Source organism: Trichoderma gamsii, assembly GCF_001481775.2.
Source record: "Trichoderma gamsii strain T6085 chromosome Unknown Scaffold_1.2, whole genome shotgun sequence".
In the NCBI taxonomy this organism is placed as follows: domain Eukaryota; kingdom Fungi; phylum Ascomycota; class Sordariomycetes; order Hypocreales; family Hypocreaceae; genus Trichoderma; species Trichoderma gamsii.
Window position 1 is genome coordinate 1,343,772 of NW_020171338.1, and position 24,342 is coordinate 1,368,113.

The 24,342-nt window shown below is 48.0% G+C and overlaps 11 protein-coding genes across 11 annotated transcripts; 5 read left to right on the top strand and 6 right to left on the bottom strand.

The window, feature by feature from the left end:
• Nucleotides 1–890: 890 nt before the first annotated feature.
• Nucleotides 891–2,537, top strand: TGAM01_v200406 (guanine nucleotide exchange factor synembryn; the record flags this gene model as incomplete). Its single annotated transcript, XM_018803116.1, has 5 exons — nucleotides 891–927; nucleotides 991–1,065; nucleotides 1,125–1,201; nucleotides 1,261–2,378; nucleotides 2,432–2,537. The coding sequence occupies 5 exons, from the start codon at nucleotides 891–893 to the stop codon at nucleotides 2,535–2,537; spliced, it is 1,413 nt and encodes a 470-aa protein (XP_018663522.1).
• A 652-nt stretch (nucleotides 2,538–3,189) lies between these two features.
• Nucleotides 3,190–3,846, top strand: TGAM01_v200407 (hypothetical protein; the record flags this gene model as incomplete). Its single annotated transcript, XM_024548553.1, has 1 exon — nucleotides 3,190–3,846. The coding sequence occupies one exon, from the start codon at nucleotides 3,190–3,192 to the stop codon at nucleotides 3,844–3,846; it is 657 nt and encodes a 218-aa protein (XP_024406768.1).
• Nucleotides 3,847–4,747: 901 nt separating this feature from the next.
• On the bottom strand, nucleotides 4,748–5,434 carry TGAM01_v200408 (acetyltransferase; the record flags this gene model as incomplete). The annotated part of the gene is made up of 1 exon (XM_018803115.1): nucleotides 4,748–5,434. One exon carries the CDS (start codon nucleotides 5,432–5,434, stop codon nucleotides 4,748–4,750), a length of 687 nt encoding a protein of 228 aa, XP_018663521.1.
• Nucleotides 5,435–6,354: 920 nt separating this feature from the next.
• On the bottom strand, nucleotides 6,355–7,138 carry TGAM01_v200409 (60S ribosomal protein L20; the record flags this gene model as incomplete). Its single annotated transcript, XM_018803114.1, has 3 exons — nucleotides 6,355–6,513; nucleotides 6,573–6,749; nucleotides 6,824–7,138. The coding sequence occupies 3 exons, from the start codon at nucleotides 7,136–7,138 to the stop codon at nucleotides 6,355–6,357; spliced, it is 651 nt and encodes a 216-aa protein (XP_018663520.1).
• Nucleotides 7,139–7,910: 772 nt separating this feature from the next.
• Nucleotides 7,911–9,550, top strand: TGAM01_v200410 (protein CSN12; the record flags this gene model as incomplete). The annotated part of the gene is made up of 6 exons (XM_018803113.1): nucleotides 7,911–8,195; nucleotides 8,250–8,542; nucleotides 8,595–8,820; nucleotides 8,873–8,934; nucleotides 8,985–9,399; nucleotides 9,467–9,550. 6 exons carry the CDS (start codon nucleotides 7,911–7,913, stop codon nucleotides 9,548–9,550), a joined length of 1,365 nt encoding a protein of 454 aa, XP_018663519.1.
• A 1,106-nt stretch (nucleotides 9,551–10,656) lies between these two features.
• TGAM01_v200411 (hypothetical protein) lies at nucleotides 10,657–11,434 on the bottom strand (the record flags this gene model as incomplete). Its single annotated transcript, XM_018803112.2, has 3 exons — nucleotides 10,657–10,892; nucleotides 10,948–11,363; nucleotides 11,427–11,434. 3 exons carry the CDS (start codon nucleotides 11,432–11,434, stop codon nucleotides 10,657–10,659), a joined length of 660 nt encoding a protein of 219 aa, XP_018663518.2.
• A 1,273-nt stretch (nucleotides 11,435–12,707) lies between these two features.
• TGAM01_v200412 (hypothetical protein) lies at nucleotides 12,708–13,966 on the bottom strand (the record flags this gene model as incomplete). The annotated part of the gene is made up of 2 exons (XM_024548554.1): nucleotides 12,708–13,453; nucleotides 13,510–13,966. The coding sequence occupies 2 exons, from the start codon at nucleotides 13,964–13,966 to the stop codon at nucleotides 12,708–12,710; spliced, it is 1,203 nt and encodes a 400-aa protein (XP_024406769.1).
• A 525-nt stretch (nucleotides 13,967–14,491) lies between these two features.
• TGAM01_v200413 (protein phosphatase PP1 regulatory subunit sds22) lies at nucleotides 14,492–15,758 on the top strand (the record flags this gene model as incomplete). The annotated part of the gene is made up of 3 exons (XM_018803111.1): nucleotides 14,492–14,732; nucleotides 14,807–15,685; nucleotides 15,742–15,758. The coding sequence occupies 3 exons, from the start codon at nucleotides 14,492–14,494 to the stop codon at nucleotides 15,756–15,758; spliced, it is 1,137 nt and encodes a 378-aa protein (XP_018663517.1).
• Nucleotides 15,759–16,115: 357 nt separating this feature from the next.
• Nucleotides 16,116–17,441, bottom strand: TGAM01_v200414 (aldo/keto reductase; the record flags this gene model as incomplete). Its single annotated transcript, XM_018803110.2, has 3 exons — nucleotides 16,116–16,151; nucleotides 16,211–17,001; nucleotides 17,129–17,441. 3 exons carry the CDS (start codon nucleotides 17,439–17,441, stop codon nucleotides 16,116–16,118), a joined length of 1,140 nt encoding a protein of 379 aa, XP_018663516.2.
• Nucleotides 17,442–18,895: 1,454 nt separating this feature from the next.
• Nucleotides 18,896–21,797, top strand: TGAM01_v200415 (hypothetical protein; the record flags this gene model as incomplete). The annotated part of the gene is made up of 6 exons (XM_018803109.1): nucleotides 18,896–19,604; nucleotides 19,699–19,875; nucleotides 19,934–19,980; nucleotides 20,042–20,152; nucleotides 20,213–20,359; nucleotides 20,421–21,797. 6 exons carry the CDS (start codon nucleotides 18,896–18,898, stop codon nucleotides 21,795–21,797), a joined length of 2,568 nt encoding a protein of 855 aa, XP_018663515.1.
• Nucleotides 21,798–22,763: 966 nt separating this feature from the next.
• On the bottom strand, nucleotides 22,764–23,488 carry TGAM01_v200416 (hypothetical protein; the record flags this gene model as incomplete). Its single annotated transcript, XM_018803108.1, has 2 exons — nucleotides 22,764–22,908; nucleotides 23,037–23,488. The coding sequence occupies 2 exons, from the start codon at nucleotides 23,486–23,488 to the stop codon at nucleotides 22,764–22,766; spliced, it is 597 nt and encodes a 198-aa protein (XP_018663514.1).
• Between the last annotated feature and the right edge of the window lie 854 nt (nucleotides 23,489–24,342).

Consider the following 24,342-nt stretch of genomic DNA (forward strand, 5'->3'; position numbering starts at 1 on the left):
CTCTGAGCTGCAAACTTGGAGCTGGGGAGTGAGGTACGGAGTGACACGGCCCATGAATTTTACCGAGAAATCAATTAAACAAGACGCGATCACGCTCGGTGCACGCTTCAACGCGCGTTTTAGTGGCTGCCCCCACTATATGATAGCGGCGGAAGGGCCTGGCACGGGTACAAGGCATTTGGTGTTAACATGTAGGCTGTCTTAGGTACCTGGCAGCTCAATTAGGGGCTGCAGTCCAGAGCGACTTGCAGCTGCTCCAGCAGTCGCTTATCGCCCATCTCAGCCGCCATGGCGGCACCAATCGCTGGTTAGTCGCCACAGCAGCGCCCGAGGCGGTACCGAAAGAAAGCAGCAAAAGGGCACTGAGCTGTTCAGTTTGTGCTGTGTACCTACGGCACAAGGCAGACAGAATAGACCGTTGGCGTTTTTTGAAGCAACACTGAGCCTACGAACCAATACTCAACACGGATCCTGGCTCTCGAGCAAAATTAGATCAGAATTCCTTAGAAACTCACCGAAAATATACGGGCCTTTCTCCGTCTTATTAATCTCCTTTTTGGTGCGCTACGCCCGGCTCTCATGACTTTGGCCAACAATCGTCACACCTGCTTCATCGCCTTTCTCCGTTCTTAACACGTCTTCCTTTCTCTATTCTTTCACCCTCGGATTATTAATGAAAGCGTCTTGCTAGTCCTAATATTCAAGTGAGTTGCGCAGCTATATCGGCGGCGGCCAATCAGAAACACGTCCGTTCATGCTATAGCCAGCAGTCGTCACATCACTTGACCCTTGGACTGCCTTTTTGGGTCTCGGATCTCCGTGGGCCTCTTTACGCGTAGACCGGCTCACCACGACCGTTTTTTGGACATTCAATCAGCTTAATTTGCATCATGTCCGGTCTACAGTTGGGCACGGCAACGGGCCCTGGTGAGTCTTTTCAGCCGTCGCGAAAGGCTTATGGCTGCATATGGCCTCGCTAACTCTACACAGCTAAGCTTAAGGCAGTGACTGAACTGGTCAATAAGCTGACAGAAGATCTCGATAAGGCCTCGCTTCTCCCTAAAGGTATGTCGATACCGGCATCTTATTTGGCTTAGGGACAGCCCTTTTTAACTGTTTCTCAGACCGAGATGAGGCATTGGAGGAACTCAAGATCTACGGACGAGATCCACGGAATTCGGATCCTATTTTCACCAAGGAGGTTAGCAGCTACCAGTATAAACTCCTTTTTGCGAGGAAATTTAGGCTGACGTTTGCAAGGGTATCTCTATGCTCTTACGGTATGGTTTCGAAAGCTCTTCTAGTGATACGTCTCGAGCTGCCTTGAGAGTTTTGGCCAACTCCATGCTGCTAAAGCCCGAAACACGGCGGATGCCTGTAGACCAGGGATTCGCTACGAAAGTTTGTGAAGGACTGAAGACTGATAACTGGGATAACGAGTTTCTCCATTCCCGCGTCTTATTGCTTTCCACTTATGGCACTAAAGAGCATCTAAGTAATCTTATTACTGAGCATCATCTTGCCGAGAATATTACGGAGAATCTCGATCGCCATGCCAAGCTGGCCGCCACCAGACCTCAGCAGCCACAACCTATGGAGGAAATGGCACTCTCCGAAACTCTCAAGCTGCTTTTCAACGTCACTCACTTCTGTAAAGATGAGGCTTCTCACTTCGATACCGCCGTTCCACACATTGCTGCGTTATTATGGAAGCAAGATATCCCAAGTTCCAAACCCCTGGACTCGACCTTTGGACCATTGGTCAACGCCCTACTCAATCTTGATATCTCTACGGCCACAAACCAAGCTGCTATATACCCAAGCTCTGAACCCAACAAGGTTGCTGCTAGGCTGGTATCTCTCCTCGACACCGCAATGGCAACTTACAACGACAAGGAACTCGAGACCACGGTCACCCCTCTAATCAGCGCACTGCTCAAAGTTAGTGAGTATGCTCCTAGCTCGGTGCGCGAGTACATTGGCAGCGAAATATTGCCAACTGCAGAAGATCGTAAATTAGTCCTCGGCAGAGGCCAGAAACTCTCCGGAAGATTGTTGAAGAATTCTACCAACGCAATGACACCCGCGTTGCGAGATGCAATTGCTCACCTTCTCTTCGAGATATCGGATAAAGACGCATCGAAATTTGTAGAGAACGTTGGATACGGATTTGCTTCCGGCTTTTTGTTCAAGAATAACGTGCCTGTTCCTGCAAGTGCGTCAACGACCTTCAACGCAGATGACTCCACGGGTGCTCAAAGGGAGGTGAATCCCATAACTGGACAGTTTATGGACCAGGAACAGGTTCCAGAGCTGCCACCAATGACTGAAGAGGAGAAGTTGCGCGAGGCAGAAAGGTTATTCGTGCTCTTTGAACGGTAAGTCCCTTTGTATCCCAAATAGCACTGGGTAACTGACAGTTGGCTATTAGACTCAAGAGGACTGGCATTATAGACGTTGAGAATCCCGTTGTGCAAGCAATGCAAGAAGGAAGATTCCGTGAACTCGATGACGACGAGGTTGAGGAGCTTGACTGAGTGACCCCTATCAGACAGATTATATATATATATATACCTGGGCACACTATATAGCGATTGAAGTCTCAGAACATTTAGAGTCTTAGCGAGTGGCAGAGCTCTTGTATACTTAGATTAATAGACATTGGCTCTATATGGATTCAGTGAAATGGAAGTAAATACCCACTGGCAACTTGTATCGCGAGTCTTCCCCCCCGAGCCTGGCATCAAAGATATAACAACTTCGAGCATGCATCCATAGGCCGTACTGAACATAGGCCTCAGGTAATTGATAACTCAGCAGAATCATGAAATAAGTTTGTTGGCTCATTTTTGAGTCCATATTTGCCTCAGGAGAAGAGCACAAGCTGAAAGGGAGAGGTTGCAATGCTCCCACGTGGCGATACATAGACCGCACGTGAGATAACATTCCTTCTCAGCAAACAAACTGCCTCCCAAAACAACCAATTGTCTAGGCCTATCTAGATTTTTACTTCTTGGTCTTCTCAACTGGACCTGGTCGCATAAAAGCACGGTCAAGCTGAGATTCCCACAAGGCAATTGATCAGCAGCCATGCCTCGGCTGAATAACGAAGAAATAATGCCTGAGTAAAGAGTTCGAAACTCTATCCAGTGACTCTAAAGCTAATTCCCAACAAGTTTTCTCAGCGACATGAATAACGATCAGCCAGCTTCATCGCCGTACCTTATGCGCTCACCAGTACTCTCGCCAACAATTCCATCATCGACCTATCGGTTCGCGTCACTGATCAACTCTCCATTCTCGCCAATCTACAGCGTAGTTGGAGCTCTGGCACCTTCAGCCATGGAGCGCGATGATGCCCTGGAAGATGACACAGAACGTCCACTACAGCCCAGAAAGGCGCGAAAAGTGTCACCACATGCAGTGTCTGCCGAACCTAGAACTTCGACCAGACTCCGCCTAGCTACTCTTCAGAAGAAGGAACCTAAACCCGTTTCCCAGAAGCCGTCGTCTTCAGCAAAGCGCGAGCTCCGTCCCCAAAGAAAAGTTGAAGAAAGAGGCGCAGTTAAAAAGCGCGGACGGCCAGCAAAGATGGCGATAACGCCACGTAAAAAGAGGGCCGCTAAGGGAGATGAGTCTGCTCAAGATACAAAGACTGGACGCAAAGAGTGGGAGGTTGAGCAAATAGTCGACTCTAGGATTGATGCAGAAACAATGCAGCACTGGTTCAAGGTCAAATGGAAGGGATACGCGAGCAAGGATAATACGTGGGAGCCAAAGAAGAACCTGACCAACTGCAAGTCTCTGCTAGAGAACTACGAGAAGAAAGGGAAGAAACGAACATGAGAGTAAATCCGGAGTAAATCGGCTCTAATATGGGGTTAGGCCTTGGGCGGTAGAAAATATTTGTATATGGGCATATGAGAGGCCTCATTTCCAACTTTTCGATTCAGGGTAGGAGTCGATCTAGGCTGTGGGAAGGGAGCCAAGGACGATTATAATTCGGCAGTTAGCAGACGAAACTGTCAAAATGATGGTTTCAGCAGGTATTCGCAAGAGTCCAGATACCAGCTGCGAAAAGGCGATAGCCAATTTGATGGCTAAAACAAATAAAACCCAATACAATGAATAATACATTGGTGTGCCCACCAACCCTCGTCAACAAAAAGCAAATGAAACATTCCAATGGCTTGTTGCGAGATTTTGCAAGGACAGCTGCATTGACAACTTGAATTAGCGAGGCGGTCTTTCAACCAATTAGCTTGCGGCCTTAGCTCAGCTGGGAGAGCGTCAGACTGAAGTCTCAACTTCAAGTCTCTTGATATCTGAAGGTCGTGTGTTCGATCCACACAGGCCGCATTGCATTTATTTTTGTAATTTTTTTTTCATCCTTTAAAGACTAAAGCAGCAACGCGAGGTGAAATCTCTTCTTCTTTTTTCTTTTGCATCGCATTTACTATAAAGTGCATTTTGGGGCTTTTCTATCTCAAGCCTCAAGACATCATGAGGTGTGTAGTAAGGTTTATAGGAACAAACAAATGGGATATAGCAGGCATCATTTTCATATACAGCAGTATATCTGGATCATTCAATTGTTGCATCAAGCAATCAGGCTATTACTTCCATCATCGCAACCATCTCTGTCTATATCGCTAAATCGCAGACGCTTGTCTTATAATTTACAAAAGCGAACCGGGTATCTAGTCTAGCACCACCATCCATGCATGTCATACATACATCCATCCTCTTACAACTGCGGCTTCTGCAGCGCATATCCATGCAAGGCCTCCATGACACCCGGAGTATGGGGATCCTCTTCTTCGAATAGCCTGGCCAGTTTGAACCCAAGTTTCCCCAAAACGTGTTGACTTGCGCCGTTATCAGTTGCCGTAATCGCCGTGATGTGCTCTGGCTGCAAATCGGTCTCGCTGCCCACTATTGTGCTCTTCTCCACCTTGATCTCGACTTCTTCTCGGGGAAGCGCCCAATATGCTTTCAAAAAGGCAGTCATGAGTTCGGTCGCAAAGCCTTTGCCCCAGAACTCGGTTCGAAGCAAGTATCCAATTACAGGCCAGCCAAGCTCGCCGACTCGCATGTGGCTTCCGCCGGTGCCAATCATCTCCCCCGTCTCTGCCAAGCAGATGGCAAACTCATACGCCGATTCGCCTTTGGCCGAGCCAGGTAGCCTGTCTTCTAGGCATTTTGCCGTCTCTTCCAAATCCTTGTCTGGCCTGCCCTGGCCTGTCCACTTCATTACTTCTGGCTGCAGACGGAGTAGGTGAAAGTCATTGACGTCTGTTGCGGCGTATGGCCGGAGGATCAGGCGCTCGCTTCGGATCGGTTCCCGAGCTGACATGGGTGGGTATGCTTTTGGCAAGGTTGTTTTGACTGTGGCCCATTCTAAGGGAGTAGAGTAACCGTTGGTTTGTGCCATTGCGAAGAGAGTTTGTTTGCTGTATCGACAAAGATGTATTCTGATTGCGATTGCGAACTTGACCAGAGAGCCACGGGGGAACTTGAAAAGGAAGCTTAAGCTTGATGACACAGGGTGTAATTGTACAAAAGGAACAGTAGTTGCTTGAGAGTCACTTTAAATATTGAAAGAGCATCGGAGTTTAGCCATCGAAATCAATCGGCATTGTTTTAGCATGACTCATACCGGAACACCACCGGATTATGACACTTTTATGAGTTTAAATCTATTTTGATCGGGCCGCTTATAGGCGACTATTGATTAGTAGGAACTTCTTGTCTGCGGCCTCGAATACGACGGACCGGCCGAAATCTGAGCTCGCGGTTCCGCACTGCAGCACGGTGAGCCCGATTTGGATAGACGTGGGAGATAGAGAATTGCAGTGGCTTAGCCTAGCTTGGCAGAAACGGTGTTGGAAAAAAAATCAGTTATACGCTAAGAGGAAAAGACAGACACAGACAGACAGAAGGTAATACCAAGCGATGTTGTTAATGTCAGTGTAAACCATCATGTACTGCTCTTACACAGGCGGGGAAAACAAAACGAAGCGCTTGCCCATAATTGAAGGCGCAGTTTCTTTTGTATTGTCTCTTTTAACAGCTAAACTGCCGAATCCGTCTTCTTTTGTAGCAAATATCCAGCGTCGCATCAGCTCACGTCTCTTTGAAACGTCGATGCCTCTCAGCCAATAACATGGAATGCCGCCGTAAAGAAAAACACAGACATTCACATTCCTTGAGTCAGAAAAATCTACACCGTGTTCAGAATTTTTTGGTTCATTCAGTGCTCTTTTTTAAACGAGCAAATGCAGTGATATTTCCATGATCCGTTGTAAACACCCGCAGAACCTAGCCCAACCGTCCTCAAAACCAATAACATTCTTAAGCGAAAGTGGAAGGTCGCTTCGCGGTGAACAGCTTCTGGGTGCTGATCTTGGCAACACGGTGGGGGAGAGGGAACTTGAGGCTCTTGGTGACGAGCTGCTTGATGTAGGGGCGCTTGATGTCGGCGGTCTTCTCAACCTCAACGACACGGAGAATCTGGGCAAATTGTCAGTATATAACAAGCATCATCTGCGCTCGTGGTTTGCTCGACGTACGTGGATGGACCTGAAACGGGCACGGTGACGGGCAGCCATATCGGAGTACAGGGACTCGACGGCATCGGTTCTGGTCAGCTCACGGTACTCCTTGTACATGTTGTGCGTGCCAGATCGAGAGTCGTATCGCAGCCAGATACCGAAGTTCTTGACCTTCTCGGGGTGCTTCTCGTGGATCTATAGTTTTTTCCCTCTTCGTCAGCCGCTTGTCGTTGGTTTTTTTTTCCGTCGCTTGGGGGGAGTCGACATACCGCCTTGATGCTGACGATCTCACCAGTGGCCTTCTTGACCTTCTTGAGACCACGCAAGAAGTACCAGTAACGGGACTTGGCGACAGTCTCGTTAGGGGCGAAGATGGTCATGCGGTACATGGCCGGGGTAGGGTTGGCCTCAGTGGGCAAGTGGCGGCCGATGACCTCGTACTCTGTAAGGCGACCTGAAGATAGTTTGTTAGTATCCAAGGTCAAGGTTTCTTCGTAGTGAATGCCATTCGAATGCGCGCTGCCGGTGGTCTCGTGTGTGCCAAAGTCGGTGCCGATCGTTGAATATTTGATGTCTCGATTCATAGAAATCTTTCAATGAGGAAAATTCTTTTTTTCTCGCTCAAGAATATTGCATTGAAGGCGCCAAGTCCAGCTTTCCCCCCATTACAACAACAATGCTATCGATCCTCAATTGATTGGTTGAATCGAGACGTCTATTCGGATTATCGTGGTTTGCTGATTTCGAGATAAAATTCGACGACTGGTTTTCCTCCCGACAACGCGCATTCTCGAACTGGTGAAGAGCTGAAAAGGAGATTCTTACCCATCTGGAATGATTGTCAGTATACAAAATATCTAATAAGAGTGCCTTCCCGACTCACTGTGGCGGTGGTCTATGTCCTCGACAAATCGCGAAATTTGAAGATTGTCAAGTTAGAGGTGATGCAGCGATAATTTTTGTGTGCGGGTGAGTGGGGAGGGTTGAGCACCAGATTCGGCGCAGGGCTTTAACCTTGACAGCGATTGGTCAAATGGCAAATGGAGGACCCCACCGATGCTCGATAAGCGTCACGTGCAAAGTCACAGGCAAATCCGGATTACCTCATCCACTAGGTAGCTGCGCTAAAGGTACGTACCTAGCTGAATGGGCTGTAATGGGAGGCATGAGCCAGGCAGTACTTGTGGAACAGAAAGATGATGTTTTAGGCATATACAAGAATCCCCATCTCGAAATCAAGGAGAATCGCTCTTTCGCGTGAGCTCTTATTCTTCGACGCTATCTGGTTAGCATCGAGAATCGAACAGATATTTGGCCCGTAATCGCGTTTTTCAGCTCAGCATCTTATTTGGCGATATGAACGACTTGTTCAAAGGCTTCGCAAAAGCCCACGCTGAGCAGAATGGTTACCTGCTCGCGGCAACGCTCTCACCGATAGCCTCATCGGCCAATCCCCAGCGATTGAGATTAATCTCCAAGAGCAGTAATTCGTCTAGCGTTAAAGGCGACATCAAACACTTCATCAAGTCAAATTCATCTCATCAGAGAAATCTTGGTCACGAGGAAGTGAAAGGCTGGGTCGAAGTGTATGCCGCATATTGGAACGCTATCGGAGACTTTGTTGCAGTGGAAGATGGCAAGGTAGGATGACTGCTACAAACTGTGTGATATCGATGATAGCTAATACTGGGACAGTCAACATGGACCAAGGTCTATGAATCCTGGAAGGATCTAACATCCGCCCTGATTAGAGGCTATAACAACTTTGGCTTCGAGGCGTGGACCATCCCATGCTTATATGTGGTTGGAAAGTATTTGAGGTTATTTGCCATCAGATCCGACACGGAGCGTAGCCGCAGCGCCAATGACAACTCTGGGGGAGCCGCCCTTATACAAGATGATTTTGACCCAGAGACCGAAAAGCAGAGCCAATTGAGAGACTGCGAGCAGCACCTCAAAAGGATATTCACCCTTTGTCTCAACGATAGGTTTGTATCCCCTTCAAGTTATCTTTGAGGCTTTTCTAACTCTTCGATTCAGAGCCCCGCTAGAAGAGTCCAGGAAATGGGGCATCTACTTCATTATCAACCTGCTATTCAAAACATATTTTAAGCTAAACTCTGCTTCGCTCTCACGAACTATTTTGAAGACATTAAGCGCATATAAGGGAGACATGCCTGCATTATCGGCGTTTCCCAAATCACAGAGAGTCACCTTTAAGTTTTACGAGGGTGTTTTATTTTTCTTGGAGGAAAATTATATCGAGGTAAGAGGTCATATGGCCTTGATGTTGGCATGTGACTAATAGCATATGTCAGGCCGAGAAATATCTTGTCGAAGCATGGGAGCTCTGTCACAAGGATGCGAATGCAAATCTGGAGTATGTTTAACATGAGACTGCTGTCTTATTGAGATACTAATAGATCTTAGGCGAATACTAACCTATCTCATCCCTTGCCGCCTTCTTACTAGCCATCTGCTACCCACAAAGGCAATCTTGGAGCCGTTCCCTCGCCTTCAAAAACTATTCCTACCTCTAGCCCAATGCATCAGGAAAGGCGACCTTCGCGCTTTTGATATCGCGTTACAGGAAGGCGAGGATGAGTTTGTGAAGAGGCGCATTTACCTTACTCTCGAGCGTGGGCGTGATATTGCTCTGCGTAATCTATTACGCAAAGTCTTCATTGCAGGAGGATTTGACGAGCTCAAAGAGGGCGAGACCACGCCTGTGCGCCGCACACGAGTACCTGTCGCGGAATTCCGCGCAGCTCTCTGTATGGGAAGCGGAGGAGAGCTAGTTGACACAGATGAAGTTGAGTGCCTGTTGGCGAATATGATTTACAAGGTATGGCTTACTGTTACTCATCTTCCCCCATCTACTTGTTACGCCTTGGTCCTAACACCGACACTAGGATCTGATGAAAGGTTATATTGCCCGCGACCGAGGCATCGTAGTCTTATCCAAGAAAGGCGCTTTTCCAGGCACCGGTGTTTAACTTTACGTCGATACAAGGCGATATTTGTTTGGTAGCATTATGAACCACTCTCGGGGTCTAACTGTCAAGGCGTCTTGTTGCCTAGTGTTTCGAGAAGAATGCTGGGGAAGTGGGTCGATGCGCGCGCCTGTTGCATTACTCTTATACGGTTGGTGCCCAAAATTACGGTGCGCATACAATACCAGATAGCTAGCGAGGATGAATTTTAAGAGGCTGGTGGTTCCTGTTCTAATGGTTGCTTCATCTGGTAGCCTCACCAATGGTTGGACATCCGGACCCCTCTCGTGTGTTCCGCATACCCTTGGCTACCACCCTTATCTGCTTTTTCTTGTCTTGAAGTACTGAATGACTCATTCCACAAGCTTCTAAGGCATCGAATCTTTCGAATTAATACGCCAAAAGTGCTTGGGAGAAATTGTCTTCTTCATATGGGCGAGTACTGCAAACAAAGACCTCTCAGCTTTTTATAGAAACTATGCACAAGTCTACTACATCACTTTTAATGGATGACAAATTGAGATGACAACAGGTTCAATCTTTGCCTTTAGTATGGAGATATGTCAAACAATGTAATTTCCGATTTCCTTCCAAATCATGTGCATAGCTTTGAAGCATTGTAGTTCCTCAAATCTATTTCCCAGGTTTGACCCAACCTTGTGTGTTCAATCTCAGTTTATCTAAGATAGTATTTAATCTTTCGCTTCCAAGTACCAAACATTCATCAGTCTTTATAGTGCCATATATCTTCCGGTGTCGACAAGAATAGAAAAGGAAAAGAAAAGAGTAAGCCGCCAAATTTGCTGGCGGAACAAGCAGGGGCATAATCGTACAAGGGGTAGCGGTAGCAGTACAAAGGGAATAATCATAAACTGAGTTGCGTAAAGAAAGCATTGCACCAACAAGGAGAAACAAGAAAAAGGAAAACGCCATCGTAGTGTTGTTTTTGTGACTGTTTTGGTATCCTCTTCTCGAAAAGTAACAAAGGAAATAGCATTAACCCGTTGCCGGTTTGTAACGAGCTTATTATATATGGCGGCTAGACCGCGGCGTGTTTCTTCTCGACCGTTAATCACATAGTGATCGATAAAAACAAGATTTGGAAAGACCTACTGTACGGATGAGATATCATCGACGTGGTTGCAGAGGGCTACAAAGAGATCGAAGAACAATTGTGTGCCTCCGTTGAACATCTCCAACTGCATTGTGCCACTTCGCTTGAAAGTGCTACGGGATCGGATGATCAAAGCCAAATAGTGTGCTCGCAGTTTGGAGTCGGTCTCGGGAGTGTTGGCATATGCATATCTTGCCGAGGCAAGGATAGTGCTGCACTGGATGCCAGATTCTGTTTCTGTGTCAGCAACAAGCAGGAGAGTGGAGTTGAGTGATTGTGAACTTACGCAGACCTTGCTTGCGTAGAGATAGCTTCTTTAGTTCATCCAGTCCATATCGTTCGGCGGCACAATAAATGACAGTGTCCTTGAGCAGATCACCATCAACGCTGCGATGATAGACTGTGCTCTCTGCAGTCTTTCTATCATCGTCGTTGATGGGCTCCAATTCCCAACTATCTCGTCGCTTGTTGTGAACCAAGCGGGGGAAATAATCTCCTTTGTACATGAACTCTAGCACTGAGCTAAAAATCTCGGGTTCTTCTTCTGGAAGAGAAATTCTCTTTGTGGAAGGATCGGTATAGAGTTTTCGAAGTGCATTGCTGAAGAAGGGGCTTGCGCAGAGAATGTTTTCGTGGGCAGCAAAAAGACGCTGTTCAGAACCGACAACAAGCGTAGCGATGGAAGAGCTCAAGTTGCTGAAACTGATAGTCATATTATCAGTATCTACAGTTTTGATAAAAGTACGGAGAGGCGGGTCAGCTTACCTGGTCATGATAGTGTCCTCGCTAAAAGAAGCGGAAGATGACGTGGCGGGTCTCCGGTGGCGAGACTCATGGCGCTTTTTCGTGATGCCGCTGTCTTTGCTAAAAGAGCTGCTGAAAGAAGAGGTGGACTTCGACACCTTGTGGCTCTTGGAGAAGCTCCGGCTGGAAGCGTCGGGTCGCTTGGAGAACATGGCGAGCCCCCTTAACGATAGGAGGCAGATTAAATAGATTATTAAAAGAATAAACAAGGATATTATTGTCGTGAATTCAGGCGACAATTGACGGTAAATACCTGTCACGGCTGAGAATACGAACAATCGGAAGAAGAAGAAATGTTTACAAGTGAATCGACTGCTCCGTGAAAGCGACTCACTTACCCAAGGCAGACGAGGCCGAAATTCTTGCACAAAGCAGGGTGGAGGCCATAGTTTTATACGACTCCAGGCTCAAGCCCGGAGGCGCTGCCTGCCTGTGGACACCCCCCGGATCCATTAGTGAGGCGACCAGGCAGGGTTGGCGATGATGAGACGACCCAACGCGTCCACTCGCGTAAAGAGATGCACAGTAAGGTTTACAGTGCAGTACTGGGCGACGCCAAAATCTTGCGAAAGCACGTGATGCTGTGTGTCAGAAGTGCTGCGCATTTTGGGCGGTCGAGGCGGATTGGCAGCCCAATGGCCACGGATCCCTGCCGAGCCTGGCGAGTCACAGCCGGAAGCAGGCAACAAAACGGGGCTGGTCGACGAAGCCCCTTGTCACGCAGACAGTGCTGTTTCGACAGTGGCTGGAATTGTGGTGTGGAACAGCCTGGAGTGCCTGGAGCTGTGCGAGGCATCCATCCGTGTCTATCACCAACCTGCAGGAATGCGAGATAGTGCATGAGAACTATGGGGCTTATCCTATATCCAGTTTTGGAGATGCACGTTGCTAAAATACTTGGACGTATGAAACTTGGCATTGCTGAAGTCAATTGAGATCAATTGAGCCCAAGATTTGTCCCCAGTTGCGGCGGAAGCGGCCTTTGCGCTATGGACTCTCTATCTAATTCTCACAAACTCTGGCGTCTCACAGCCGCACGTCTTGGACCGTGCTTTTAGCCAGTGGATCATGGGATAGATTGCGTTGCAAGGTACAGGCCTTTATCTTCCTGAGTTTCTGGCAAGCTACTGCATCAGCTAAGGCTGGTATCAGCATCCCGTGTGAGTGCTGGGCGCAGACTTGACCACGATTAGAAGTGGCCGCCGTTCTCTAAAGCATAAGGTTTGAGTCCGCCATTCACGCTCAACTGTTGCCTTTTGGCGGATCATGCAGAGATGGCTTTTGATCTGCCCGGGCCTCTTGTGCCCGCGAAACGGCCAAGGCAATAGACCGTGCAATGGTGTGTTTGCCTTCTTTCCGTACCATCACATCGTTATGAAGCGCTCCGCGGACTCTATGCAGCTCTGCAAACAGCTGAACATCCTGACATCGCTTGTAAAGGATGCTGCCATGATCGGAGGGCACTAATTCGTCTTTACCACCCTCTACTATATAAACCCCTGGTTTTTGGGCTTTATCGGCTATCGTCCCCAAGTTTGCCCAGCTATCAAGATGGTTGCGCAAAAAAGGCCAAAGGTGTCGATACGGCAACCACTTTTGTGGATACAGCGCCGTGAGCATTGCGCGGGTATTTGTGAATGGTGTTTCTAGTAGCAAGGCATTAATTGGCAAAAATGCAGCAGTCTGAGTTTTGGCCGCCAGATTTGTTGCGAAGCCACACCCGATACTCTGCCCCCACAAGATGGTGATGGGATTGGGTGCCCCTTCTGTCTGCTTATATCGATCATGATGGAGCTTTGATATCCATCGAAGTGCGGCCTCAGAGTCCAGGTCGATGCCTTTTTCAGAAGGACGATCATGTGATGTCCAATATCCTCTGTAGCTAAGGCAAATCATAGTATAATGGACCGGCCCCTCAGTCTCTGCTTTGAGTAGACGAATAATACCAGAGATATCTGGCAGCCGAGGAGGGAGAGATGAAGCGTTTCCTGCTCTACGCCTCAGCTACTCACAGATGCTTCACTACATAGGAGTTCCTACATACCTTGGAAATATAAAATGTACACCGGCGTCTTTGGCGAGGTGTCAGACTTGTGACCACAAGACATCTCACTTATACAAAGAGCAATCTCGGTGCCATCCAGAGATTTGATACGGTCCTCTCGCCATTCGATTCCTCCGCACTGGCGTGAAAAGTCCGAAATCCGCATGCTGCGAGCATTTGGTGGAAGAAAGGGGTTGTAAATGATGGCATTCTGGAACAAGACAAGCATGATGCACTTGTAGCACCACAAGGCAAGAAAAAGTCCGGTAAAGATGGCGGGTGGCATCAACACTTGGCCGATGTGGATTTGCCTCTTGACCATGCCGTAGCCATACTCGCATCGGACGACAGGTCTACGTGGCCGCCACGTCCATGGCGCTGCTGGACCGTATCGCCTCGCTGAAGACTGTATCACCAGCCCTCTAGGATACGCAAATGGCAATCGTGAGATGCGCATCACAGAAGGTCCAGATCCCGCAACCCTGTCACCGAACACGGCGGGGCTATGAGAGACGAATCTGAATCTGGTTATTCACATCGAACTCGAGCACAGCTGAGCATCTTACTTCTTATCTTGACAAAGCAGTGTGCCAGCCAAAATTAAACAACTTCCGTAAGTTGCCGTAGCTTGGCTTTATTTACATACATGCAGGACAGAGACTAATGACGGCTCGGATCCATGTTTATAAGGATCTGGCACCCTGCCACCCCGCGGTAGCAGAAACCATTATAGTGGGTTCAGGCGTCACTCGTCACTAAGCAAAAGCGCCACCCCGGCCCTGCAAGGCATTTTGAACTTAAACTCTCGAAAACCTTAAGAAGACACAACAGGCAGCATCCTCGCCTTTGAAGCCATGCTATAGCAGCGTAATCTCTTCCGACAAGAACAGTTTCTGCAGCGCAAGTTTCACCCCATCACAAAAATCAAGACTCTTGCGCCAGTGATCCTGCTTCGGCCTTGCACGGGCATCGGCAGCGCGAGATGGAGGCTCCGGTAGAAAAAGAAAAAGAGGAGCGCACGGCTCACATCGACATCATCGACGACAGGCCGTCTCCCCAGGTCGACGCCGAGCCCAGCCCGTCTCTCAAGGACAGCAAGGGCTGGGATGGCAAGCTTCGCATTCCCAGGTCGGCGCTCATGACCAACCCGGAGGCGCTGTCAGATCCGGAATACTCAGACGACAGCAATGTCCTGCACGGCGAGGAGATCCGAGCAGACGAGAGTAAGAGATGACAAACCCACGCCATCAGCTACTTCCAAGAAGATTCAGACTAACTAACATGATTCACATGATAGATTTGCTCGACAGCGAAGCCTCCGACACCGAGGAGATCATGGCCACGCACTCTCGCATCGCGTCAATACCTGCTCTAAAGCTGGAGCGCTTCAAGAACGTGGTCCGCATCTGCCTCCGACAAAATGTCATTCAAGATATCGAGAGCCTCGACAGCCTTGCCGATTCCTTGGAAGACCTTGATTTATACGACAACTTGATCGGACATATTCGAGGACTAGACAGCCTGACAAAGCTTACGAGCCTTGACCTCAGCTTCAACAAGATCAAGCATATCAAGCACATCAATCATCTAAAGGACCTAAAGGAGCTGTTCCTAGTCGCCAACAAGATCAGCAAAATCGAAGGTCTTGAAGGGCTTGATAATCTGAGGTCTCTAGAACTCGGCTCAAACCGTATTCGAGAAATCCAGAATCTCGACAGCCTTAAAAACCTAGAAGAGCTGTGGTTGGCGAAGAACAAGATTACGGACCTGGCGGGGCTTGGTGGGCTTCCCAAGTTGCGTCTCCTTAGCATTCAATCCAACCGCATCCGAGATTTGTCTCCCCTAAAGGAAGTGTCCCAGTTGGAGGAACTCTACATTGCCCACAACGCTCTCGAATCTCTTGAAGGCATTGAGAACAATATCAATCTCAAGACACTCGAGATATCCAACAACCAAATTACCAGTCTCAAAGGCTTAGGCCCTCTCAAAGACCTTGAAGAGGTGTGGGCTAGTTACAACCAGATTGCGGACTTTGCCGACGTCGAGAGAGAGCTGAAAGACAAAGAGGACTTGACAACTGTTTATTTTGAGGGAAATCCTCTTCAACTACGTGGCCCCGCTCTATACAGGAACAAGGTTCGGCTGGCCTTGCCGCAAGTCAAGCAGATTGATGCTAGTGAGTGTACCCAAGTCCAATATCACCTGGTGTCACCACTTTCTAACTTGATTTAGCATTTGTGAGAGTTTAGGGTGAGGCTCACCATGCCAATTGGAGTATATGATAATGGCGGAACGGACTATTTTTGGGGAATCTTGACGGCGTTTAATCGGACTATTTGATATACAATAGCATCGTTCGCTAGAAGAATGCAGACACCTGTGTCCCATTGATTTGAACCATCATGGGGTACGATTTGCTTGTTGGAAGAAACATAGCCTTTTATGAGCTCTTGTAGTTTGGATACTCTGATATTCATTTTCTATAACATACTGACTACCCAGGTTTTCTTTACAGTGGCAGACGGCCTCAATACAACACTGACAAGGGAAATTTACTGGCAGAAAGAACGCTTTTTATTATTTTATTTATTTGACTCCCGCTTGATTTAACCAAAGAGGAACAGCTTGTCGGCAGAGAAGTACTATAACGAGATGTGAGCATGATACAATTCTTTACAAGTGACGGCGATATATAACTCACGTTTGTGGGCTTGTTGAACCGGATGTTCAAATCCATCTCTGCAATCTTTTCCAAGTCGCTGGACTCCAGATCAAAGTCGGTCGAACCCAGGTTCTGAGCCAGGACTTCCGGTCGAGAAGTCTTGGGGATGACGGCCAGGCCGCGCTGGGTGGCCCATCGAAGGAGGACCTGGGCGGGGGTCTTCTTGTGCTTGGCGGCAATCTCCTTGATGAGGGCGTGCTCCATCAGGGGAGCGGCGCTCTTTGCACGAGGCATATCAAGCTCCATGAATCCAGTGGGGCCGAAAGAAGAGTAGGCTGTGACGACAATGCCCTCCTTCTGAGCAAGGTTGACCAGGTCGGGCTGCTGAAGGTAGGGGTGGTGCTCAATCTGCAGCGTAGCAGGGCGAATCTTGGCGTAGATGAGGGCATCGTACACTGACTGGGCCTGGTAGTTGGAGATACCGATGCTTCGGGCGAGCTTCTTCTCAACCAGCTTCTCCATGGCACCCCAGGTCTGCTGAAGGGTGGTCTTGCTCCATCGAACCTCACTCTCGCCGTCATAGAACCATCCTGGCGGGTAACGGACCTTGGGGTCAACGTACTCGAGGGCAGCGGGGAAGTGGATGAGGAAGAGGTCAAAGTAGTCAATCTGCCAGTCGGCAAGCTGCTTGCGGGTGATGGGCTCGACCTTGTCCTCGTCGTGGAAAGTCTGCCACAGCTTGGAGACGATGAAGAGCTCCTCACGCTTCACGATGCCCTCCTTAATGGCGCGGGCAACACCCTCACCACACTCCTTCTCATTGCCATAGTCTGGATAGGAGGGAAATATTAGCGCCGATGTTACTTCAATGACGTCTTTCCCAACTTATACAAGAAAGAAAGCGGGGAAGATAGCGATTTGATATTATATCTCTCATTCGCATGAACCGAGACCTACCACATGCGCCGTCAAACAGACGGTAACCGGCCTTGATGGCATTGTAAACGGTATCAGCTGCGGTTGACTGGTCGACCTTCCAGAGGCCAAAGCCCACCTGGGGCATCTCATATCCGCTGTTGAGCTTGAGTGTGGGCGCCATCTTGTCTGCTAGTCTGCCTTGGGTCGAGAAACAGCGATAAGTCTTGTTAACCGTCGAGGTGTTTGATGAGATGGACAAACGAGACAAGAGGAAAGAAGGTTGTGGTTGTCGGGGCTTATTTATGGACAAGACCCGAACTCCACACGAGAGGAGGCTCGCTCGGTGCCTCATGGCTGGGATCCTCTTATTTGCAGCCGCAGCCTTGTTATCTCACTAGTCCGAGTCGATTTCTCCTCTCCAGCACAGTGGAATCCGCCTCTAGCTTTGCCAAGTACAGGTCAGCTGGGTCTCTGGGGACGGATGGATGGATGGATAGGGCCTACATATGGAGAGGCCAAAACTCCAGCATGGCAATAAACCGTCAGACCCAGCCTAGCGCCTGGCGAATGGTTGTTTTGCCGCCTATATGCATGAGGGCGGGTAGCAACTAGCAGATCTAACCGGCCCGGATGCTTCTCTTCTTCACCAAGTTGGGAGCTTGTGGCGGTGCTAATTACATCTTGGGAGCAGTACAGCTTAGGGGGCCCGATCGTATCTCGTCTCCTATTAGTGCGTTTAACATGCCTCTCAAGTTTTTGCAGTTGGTGGCTGACAGGGACTAGTATGACGATTAGGCTTGTCAGCTAGTTCCAAGTAATGACGCTTTTTCCTGCACAAGTCCTCTTTTTCTTTTCTCGTCACTTTCTTCTTACATCACCGAAAATGTCATTTGTGGATACGGCGGGAAAAAGGACATGACTATCGAAAGCTGCGGCAGCTGTTACATTCACCTCGGCTTTCTCGAAAAATACAGGTCGTCGATATCCCCGGGTGTTTGATCAGGCTGAGGAAACCCCAATGGCTATTTAGCCTAAATTGCCATGATGCTCCGCAGTCTAGGATACGGCTAATTGCTCCGGTTGGTTGCCGCTCAGTGGCTTCCGACGCTTCTTATGGAGCTTATTATCCACTAACAAGAGGGACACATCTAATAAGAACGTCTAGTTCGTCGAACGCTTGGACCTCTGATGGACTTGAATCATGATAGGCCATGGGTCTGGCCGAAGGTGAGGGATAAGATGACATCGTATCGAGACCAGGCTATACTGCTACCACGGGTATTTGCAACTGTTCTGTTTTATCTTTTATCTTTTCTTTTGAGACAGTTGATTCCTTGTCATCTTTGCTGATGATGACGACGCATTTTGAAAGCCTTTGGTGGAGACACAAGGGATCTATTTGCGGTGGCTTGTAGCCTCTTTGAGGGGTTGTTCAACAGCGGGGTTGCCTGTCTCTTTGAACTGGGACGATATCATCATCTAGGGGCGAACGAAGAAAAGAAAGGGAACCTTTGTCGTGTGGAAAACGTTCGCTATGAACAAGGAACAAGTTGATACCTTCAATGGAATCCGAAAAGAAAAATGAAGAAAGGACGTTGCGCCTGAACAAGTACGAGAAAGTCAACATGAATATACTCAATTTTATCAAATGCCCCTTTGTTGAGCAATCATGCAATTCTTCTTGGTTATGCTTTTCGCTCACACATATAACATAGCCGCCGATATGGATTGCCAGGATGAGAATGGAATGCTGAACCATGTCCGCATATCCTACAATTGATCACTCGCCATCTGTTCATCGCCAACATGTCATCACTGCTGCCCCATCTCAACGTGCGCCGCAGAGCGGTAAGGCCTGATGGTGCTATACTTGCCAAAAACTACTTTGCCGTCCAATCGGCCCTGATTCGCGGTGACAGAGATGTGACACTTGACAATACGAGCAGAATCCTGTCACACGAATGCGACGCACTTGCGCTTCCTTATGAACATCTAGATATGCCACAAGACCAGGAATTCGAATACCCCTTTGCTGATGACTATTCCGAGTCTCGTAGCAATAATACTGATCAGCCAAGCGTCGTTGGAGACTATATCGAACTCTTCGATTGGGATGGCTTCAGGCTCGAATGGGTTAAAGTCCTCGGCCAGGGTGGTTTTGGCATGGCCACGCTCTGGAACGTCATATTTGATGATGAAAGCAGCATGAAAGCTGTCATCAAGATACCTATCCATATGAACGGCACATTTAGGGATGAGCTAGAGTGGCATCTTAGATATAGAGGCGCTTCCCATGTCACCCAGAGCCTGGATCTGCAAGAGATTGCTGACAATGTTAGACGCAGAATGAACAGAGAACACATGATCAACCAAGGAATCAGGTTCGATCAGAAGCGGCTGGATATTCTCGTCCTGGAGTACGCAGAGCACGGGTGTCTTTTTGACATAATGTCCAAGGCCTCATATTTTGATGTTCATTTTTCGAATAAGGTGCTATGGGAGATTTGGGAGTGCTGTAAGTGTCTCTTCTATTCCTATTTGGTCAAAACCCATGAAGAAGGAGGAAAAATAATTAAGCAAAAAGAACGAAATTAACGGAATGTTTACAGTGGTCAAGGGTGTTGTATCAGTAGCTCTTCAGCCAGATTCAATCCAACAATGGAGCCCCGATAGACTTGATACGATATTGAACTCGCTGGATGATCCACAAAATGCTGGTGAATTGCTAAAACTCAGCACATTGATTGATAGTCACGATGTGCATTTTGACTTGGAAGAGCAGAATAGTATACCGCTCCCTTTCCTTCTCTACAAGTGTGAGCATGCTAACAAACGGTTGAATAGTTCTCGTTGCTGAAGATGACCACCACTCGCATCATCCCATCTTGAAGGTGAGTTTGGGAAGTGTCAAAATGCCGCCTGATTCATTGAGCTGACAATAGGCCGAACTAGTTTCATGATTTTGGAGCTTATAGCCATAAGATGAACCAGTGCTGGGATTACTGGGAGCATCCGAACTATTGGAGAGCGAGAAGGTGCCCCAAAAATAATAGGACTCCTCCGGTAAGTCTTATATAATTGCTTGAACCTGTGTTTTATAGGAAATAGCTCACAATTTGGTAGGAAACCATTACCAAAGATTGGGACAAGGTCGATCTAAGTCGCCCGGGTTCAGTATTACAATACACGGGTGACACCTTTGGGCCAGGCAAGAACGAGGTTGCAGGGCGATATGGCACATGGACGAATATCTTCACCATTGGCAAAATTGTCAGTTACTTTTTCCCACTCTTTGTTCAATTTCAGGATCACGCTAATTAAGACCAATTAGATGGAGTCCGTCATAACAAAAAGCTGGTGTTCACACCCTATGACGACAATGAAATATGAAGCTGGGGACAAAAGATGCTTCGGCGACTCCTATGCCTGGCGTCTGTGTCAGCCAGGATATGATTATATCGAGCCAGAGCTTCTCGATCAGATTGCGCAATGCCAGTTTGAGAGACCACAGGACCGTCCTTCGCTTAGCTATCTCTTGAGGCATGCATGTAGGCGTAAGCACCTCGGCTTTGAAGAGAGCGATGATGAGACACGCTCCTTTTGGGATGCCTTTTGGGCACGTACGAGGAGTAATGCAGGCGGCCAGCCTCCGTCCAACCCTTTCTCAGACTCAAAGGCTTCGACACTTGTGGGCCGAGATTCAGGAAGCCGGAGAGATTATCCCATTGATTATCCCACTGATCGCGGTCAGCGTGAGTATCGGTCAGATCCTTTTGCACGACCTTCTTTTCCACTTCCTCCAGCACCATCTCCTCCGTCACGATATGATGAAATCGGGAACCCGCTCATTACACATGTTGCTGCTCTTCGACGCAAAAGTCGACGATCACTGCTTAGTGTTTCGTCAGAAGGGTCGTTTCCAGGCCCGTCTCGCAGGCCGGTCTTTTCTACAAACTTGGAAGCAACGGCATTAAATCCACTAGCAAGCTCGCCAGCGGATAACTCAGCTCCTTTTGGCGGACTTCAGAAGAAGCGGCCGTCTTCTGGGTCTTCTAGTGACGACTCAGACGGTGGTGTGCTTCTATATGAAACGAAAAGAGCTGAAGACGATTTCGCTCCTGCTTCCTCAGCATCTTCACCGGGTGAAAGTATTCTTCGACAAGGGACAAAGAGAAGTTCTAAGGCATCAGCATCGCCATCAGGTAGTGGGATGCCTTTACGAATAACAGAGGGAACTAAGCACAATTCAAAAACTTTTTTGTTCTCATCATCAGGAAGCACACATGCGGCTTGGCGGGTATCGAAGAGAGTGAAGAAGCAGCCAGTCAAATCGGTCAGATTTGCAAACGCAGCTGCACTCGACGACATCATATCCACCTCTATAAGCGATGACCCTACGCGCCTAAACTATGCTTGGCCCATCATGACCATGGCACCAAGACGCATACCAAATGTTCTGGAGATGGATGTACGCGATGGCAAACGCCTTGCCAAGTATGCTGCGATATCACCAGAGAGATTAGACTTGCCGCAGAGCAATGGCAGCTTCTCTTTTACGAAAAAGTCCGATCCGTCGTATTACGAGGGTGTGGATGAGGGCGCTTCACGGTTGCAGTTTGATACTACTATGATGCAGGCTAATAGTACAGCTTTTACTCCGATGGAGATTATTCCTGAAGAAATAGACAGTCGAATGGATTTGGATTGATATGAGGATATAGCGGAGTGTAAGGCTGGGCAGGAAGGCGTTTTTGTTAGTGTTTTTGAGCGATTCCTGGTAGTTTCTAGTTAAATGGCTTGATAGAGATTTCTAGATATGTTTCTTGTTTAAGTAGTAAAAGGAAAAGTTATCCAGCTCTCAGCTCCATTATCCAGCACTCTAGCTATAACTTAAAGTAGCAATCAGCCTACATATAAAATTGTTTTTATTTCCCTTGGTATTATATACACTTGGAAGTGGCAGTAAGAATAGTAGCAGCAGTAACAGCAATAGCAGTAGTAGCAGTAATGGAGAGTGTCCCAGCGTAACATTCTTGCCATCCATAATCTCCAACAGTCCTAGCCAGCCCACGTCGTCAATTTGAACTGTCTCCTTGGCTGTCGCAATCCCCCTTTCGTCTAAAGAGTGGCTGGAAACCCCGTATCGTTATAAGTGCAGTTCGTGTTAGTACAATACATTTTCCTCATCATCTGAGTTTGAGTCCGAATCTGATGAATCCAGCCCTATATCGCTTGGTGTCTGGTTTTCAGACTTATTTTCTTTAGACGACGAGCTATTATCGCCTGAAGCTACTCTACCAGGTTCATTGTCTGTGCTCCTAACCGAATCCTGGTCATCATTGTCATAATCTGCTTGGCCTATCTGTTCTTCGTTATAATCATATGGCTTCCTGTGACGGTTGCATTCTATGCATGGCTGGTTTTTTGGAATAGTCAATGTGATTTGGTTGTACTGCATCCAGGAGACGGTTCATCGGCGTTGAGTCCATTTGACAGCCAGTTCGATAATGGTGTTGGATATGAATGAGAGTATAAGTCACTCGTCTTCTTCTTTCCCATCGAGAGTTTGTAGAAGGATATTCGCGAGTGATGAAGTAATAAGATCTTCGGTGGAAAAGTGACTTGGTCACGAATCTTCCTCTGTGATGTTCCAGAAAAAACGGGTAATTGACCTTTAGAAAAGAGGCAGCGCGAAGCATTCGGGATGGGACTGCATGCTAACGATGAACCGTAGAGAGCCCTTGTCGGCTGTAGAGCCTCCGATAAGCAGGTTTGGAGAACAGGCATCTGGAGTGTTGTAGGGGTTGTCCAAGACTGGTCTGCGATGTCGTTATATCAGCATTATGTTGTCTGTATTGTAAACACTTCTTATACATATAATATATACATTGTAAACATACCTTTATCATCCAGAATACTGATATTCGATCGATACGTGCAGTCTCACGTTTTCGTCAGGCCCAGCGTGAGTCCAGTCGCAAGCCCGGCAATAATCACCAAGACCACCGATGAAACAATCACCAAGTAGCATTTTCGCTGGGAACCGCTCGGTGTCCACTCCTCTCCATTCCATCGCTTCTTCTTCTTCTTCGACGTTTCTGTAGGCGGAGGCGTCATTTGCCCAACGACAGTCTTTTCGTCTCCATCCGTGCCTTCAGTCTTTCTGCACTCCGTTACGGCCAGCATTTCTGGCGGCAGATCTTGAAATCCTGCTATATACGGTATAATTATCCCCTGAGGCGGCGGACCTAGACTCCGGCGAGGATTCTTTGAGGGTATGCGGAGCATTACTGGTGCCGGGGCGATGATGCTGTCTTCTCTGATGACGGGCATTTGCCCGACTGAGACGAGTGATGTCCGTGATCCAGCTCGGGTGTGAATCTTTGTTGAATGCGCCATGATTTGAAGTAGTAAAAAGAGCAGCCTTCAGCGAACAAAAGCTTGAGCTTAATGCCCAAAGCTCTTCCTTAAAACGTGGACTTCAGAGTTTGACGATAGCTCTCATTGGCGGCATGAGAAAAAAGAGAGCAAGATTATCGAAATATGAAATGGATGTCGTTCCTATAGCCACAATAAAGAAGAGAAAGTGTTCCATGGCCCCTATTATATATCTCCTCCTGTCATGGAATGGTGTAATTTGTCCCTTCGTTTGAGACACTCTACCAGGAAGACCCGCTCAGAACAGCAGCCACGCGAAGCGGCCTCGCCTCATTATCCCTCCATACATATGATAATTAAGCCTAGAGGCGGGATGAAAGATCACTATGGACTCCGGTGTAATGCAGGGCGAGTAGATTCCCCGCGGATGGGATTGGATTCGAGGCTGGCTGAGCAACCATTATTTACAGTACACAACAGCAGGGGGCGAGGCAACACGGTGCAGTATATTTATATGACAAGCCCCTATATTACTCAACACTACTACTGCCGTTTTCATCTCTTCCGTCTTTTTCAGGGAGTATTCCTTCTCGACTACTGCTGTTGCTTAGGATGACCGCGGCTTCGGTATATTAAGATTACATATGCAGGGAGAGCCGGAAAAAAGCAAAGAAATAAGCCGTTGATCAGCTTTCCCACGCCGTTGGTCGAGCAGCCAATCGTAAGTTTGGTCCCCCGGAACCATTGAGTGCGCTAGTGACGACGGGCTGAAAATAGAAGCCCATGGGGAGCTGTCATGTCTCAGACGTGCAGCTTGCCAGATAGTTTTCTTACTTGTATAATGCGGTAGTGCTGGAGGAAGAGGACCCTGATGG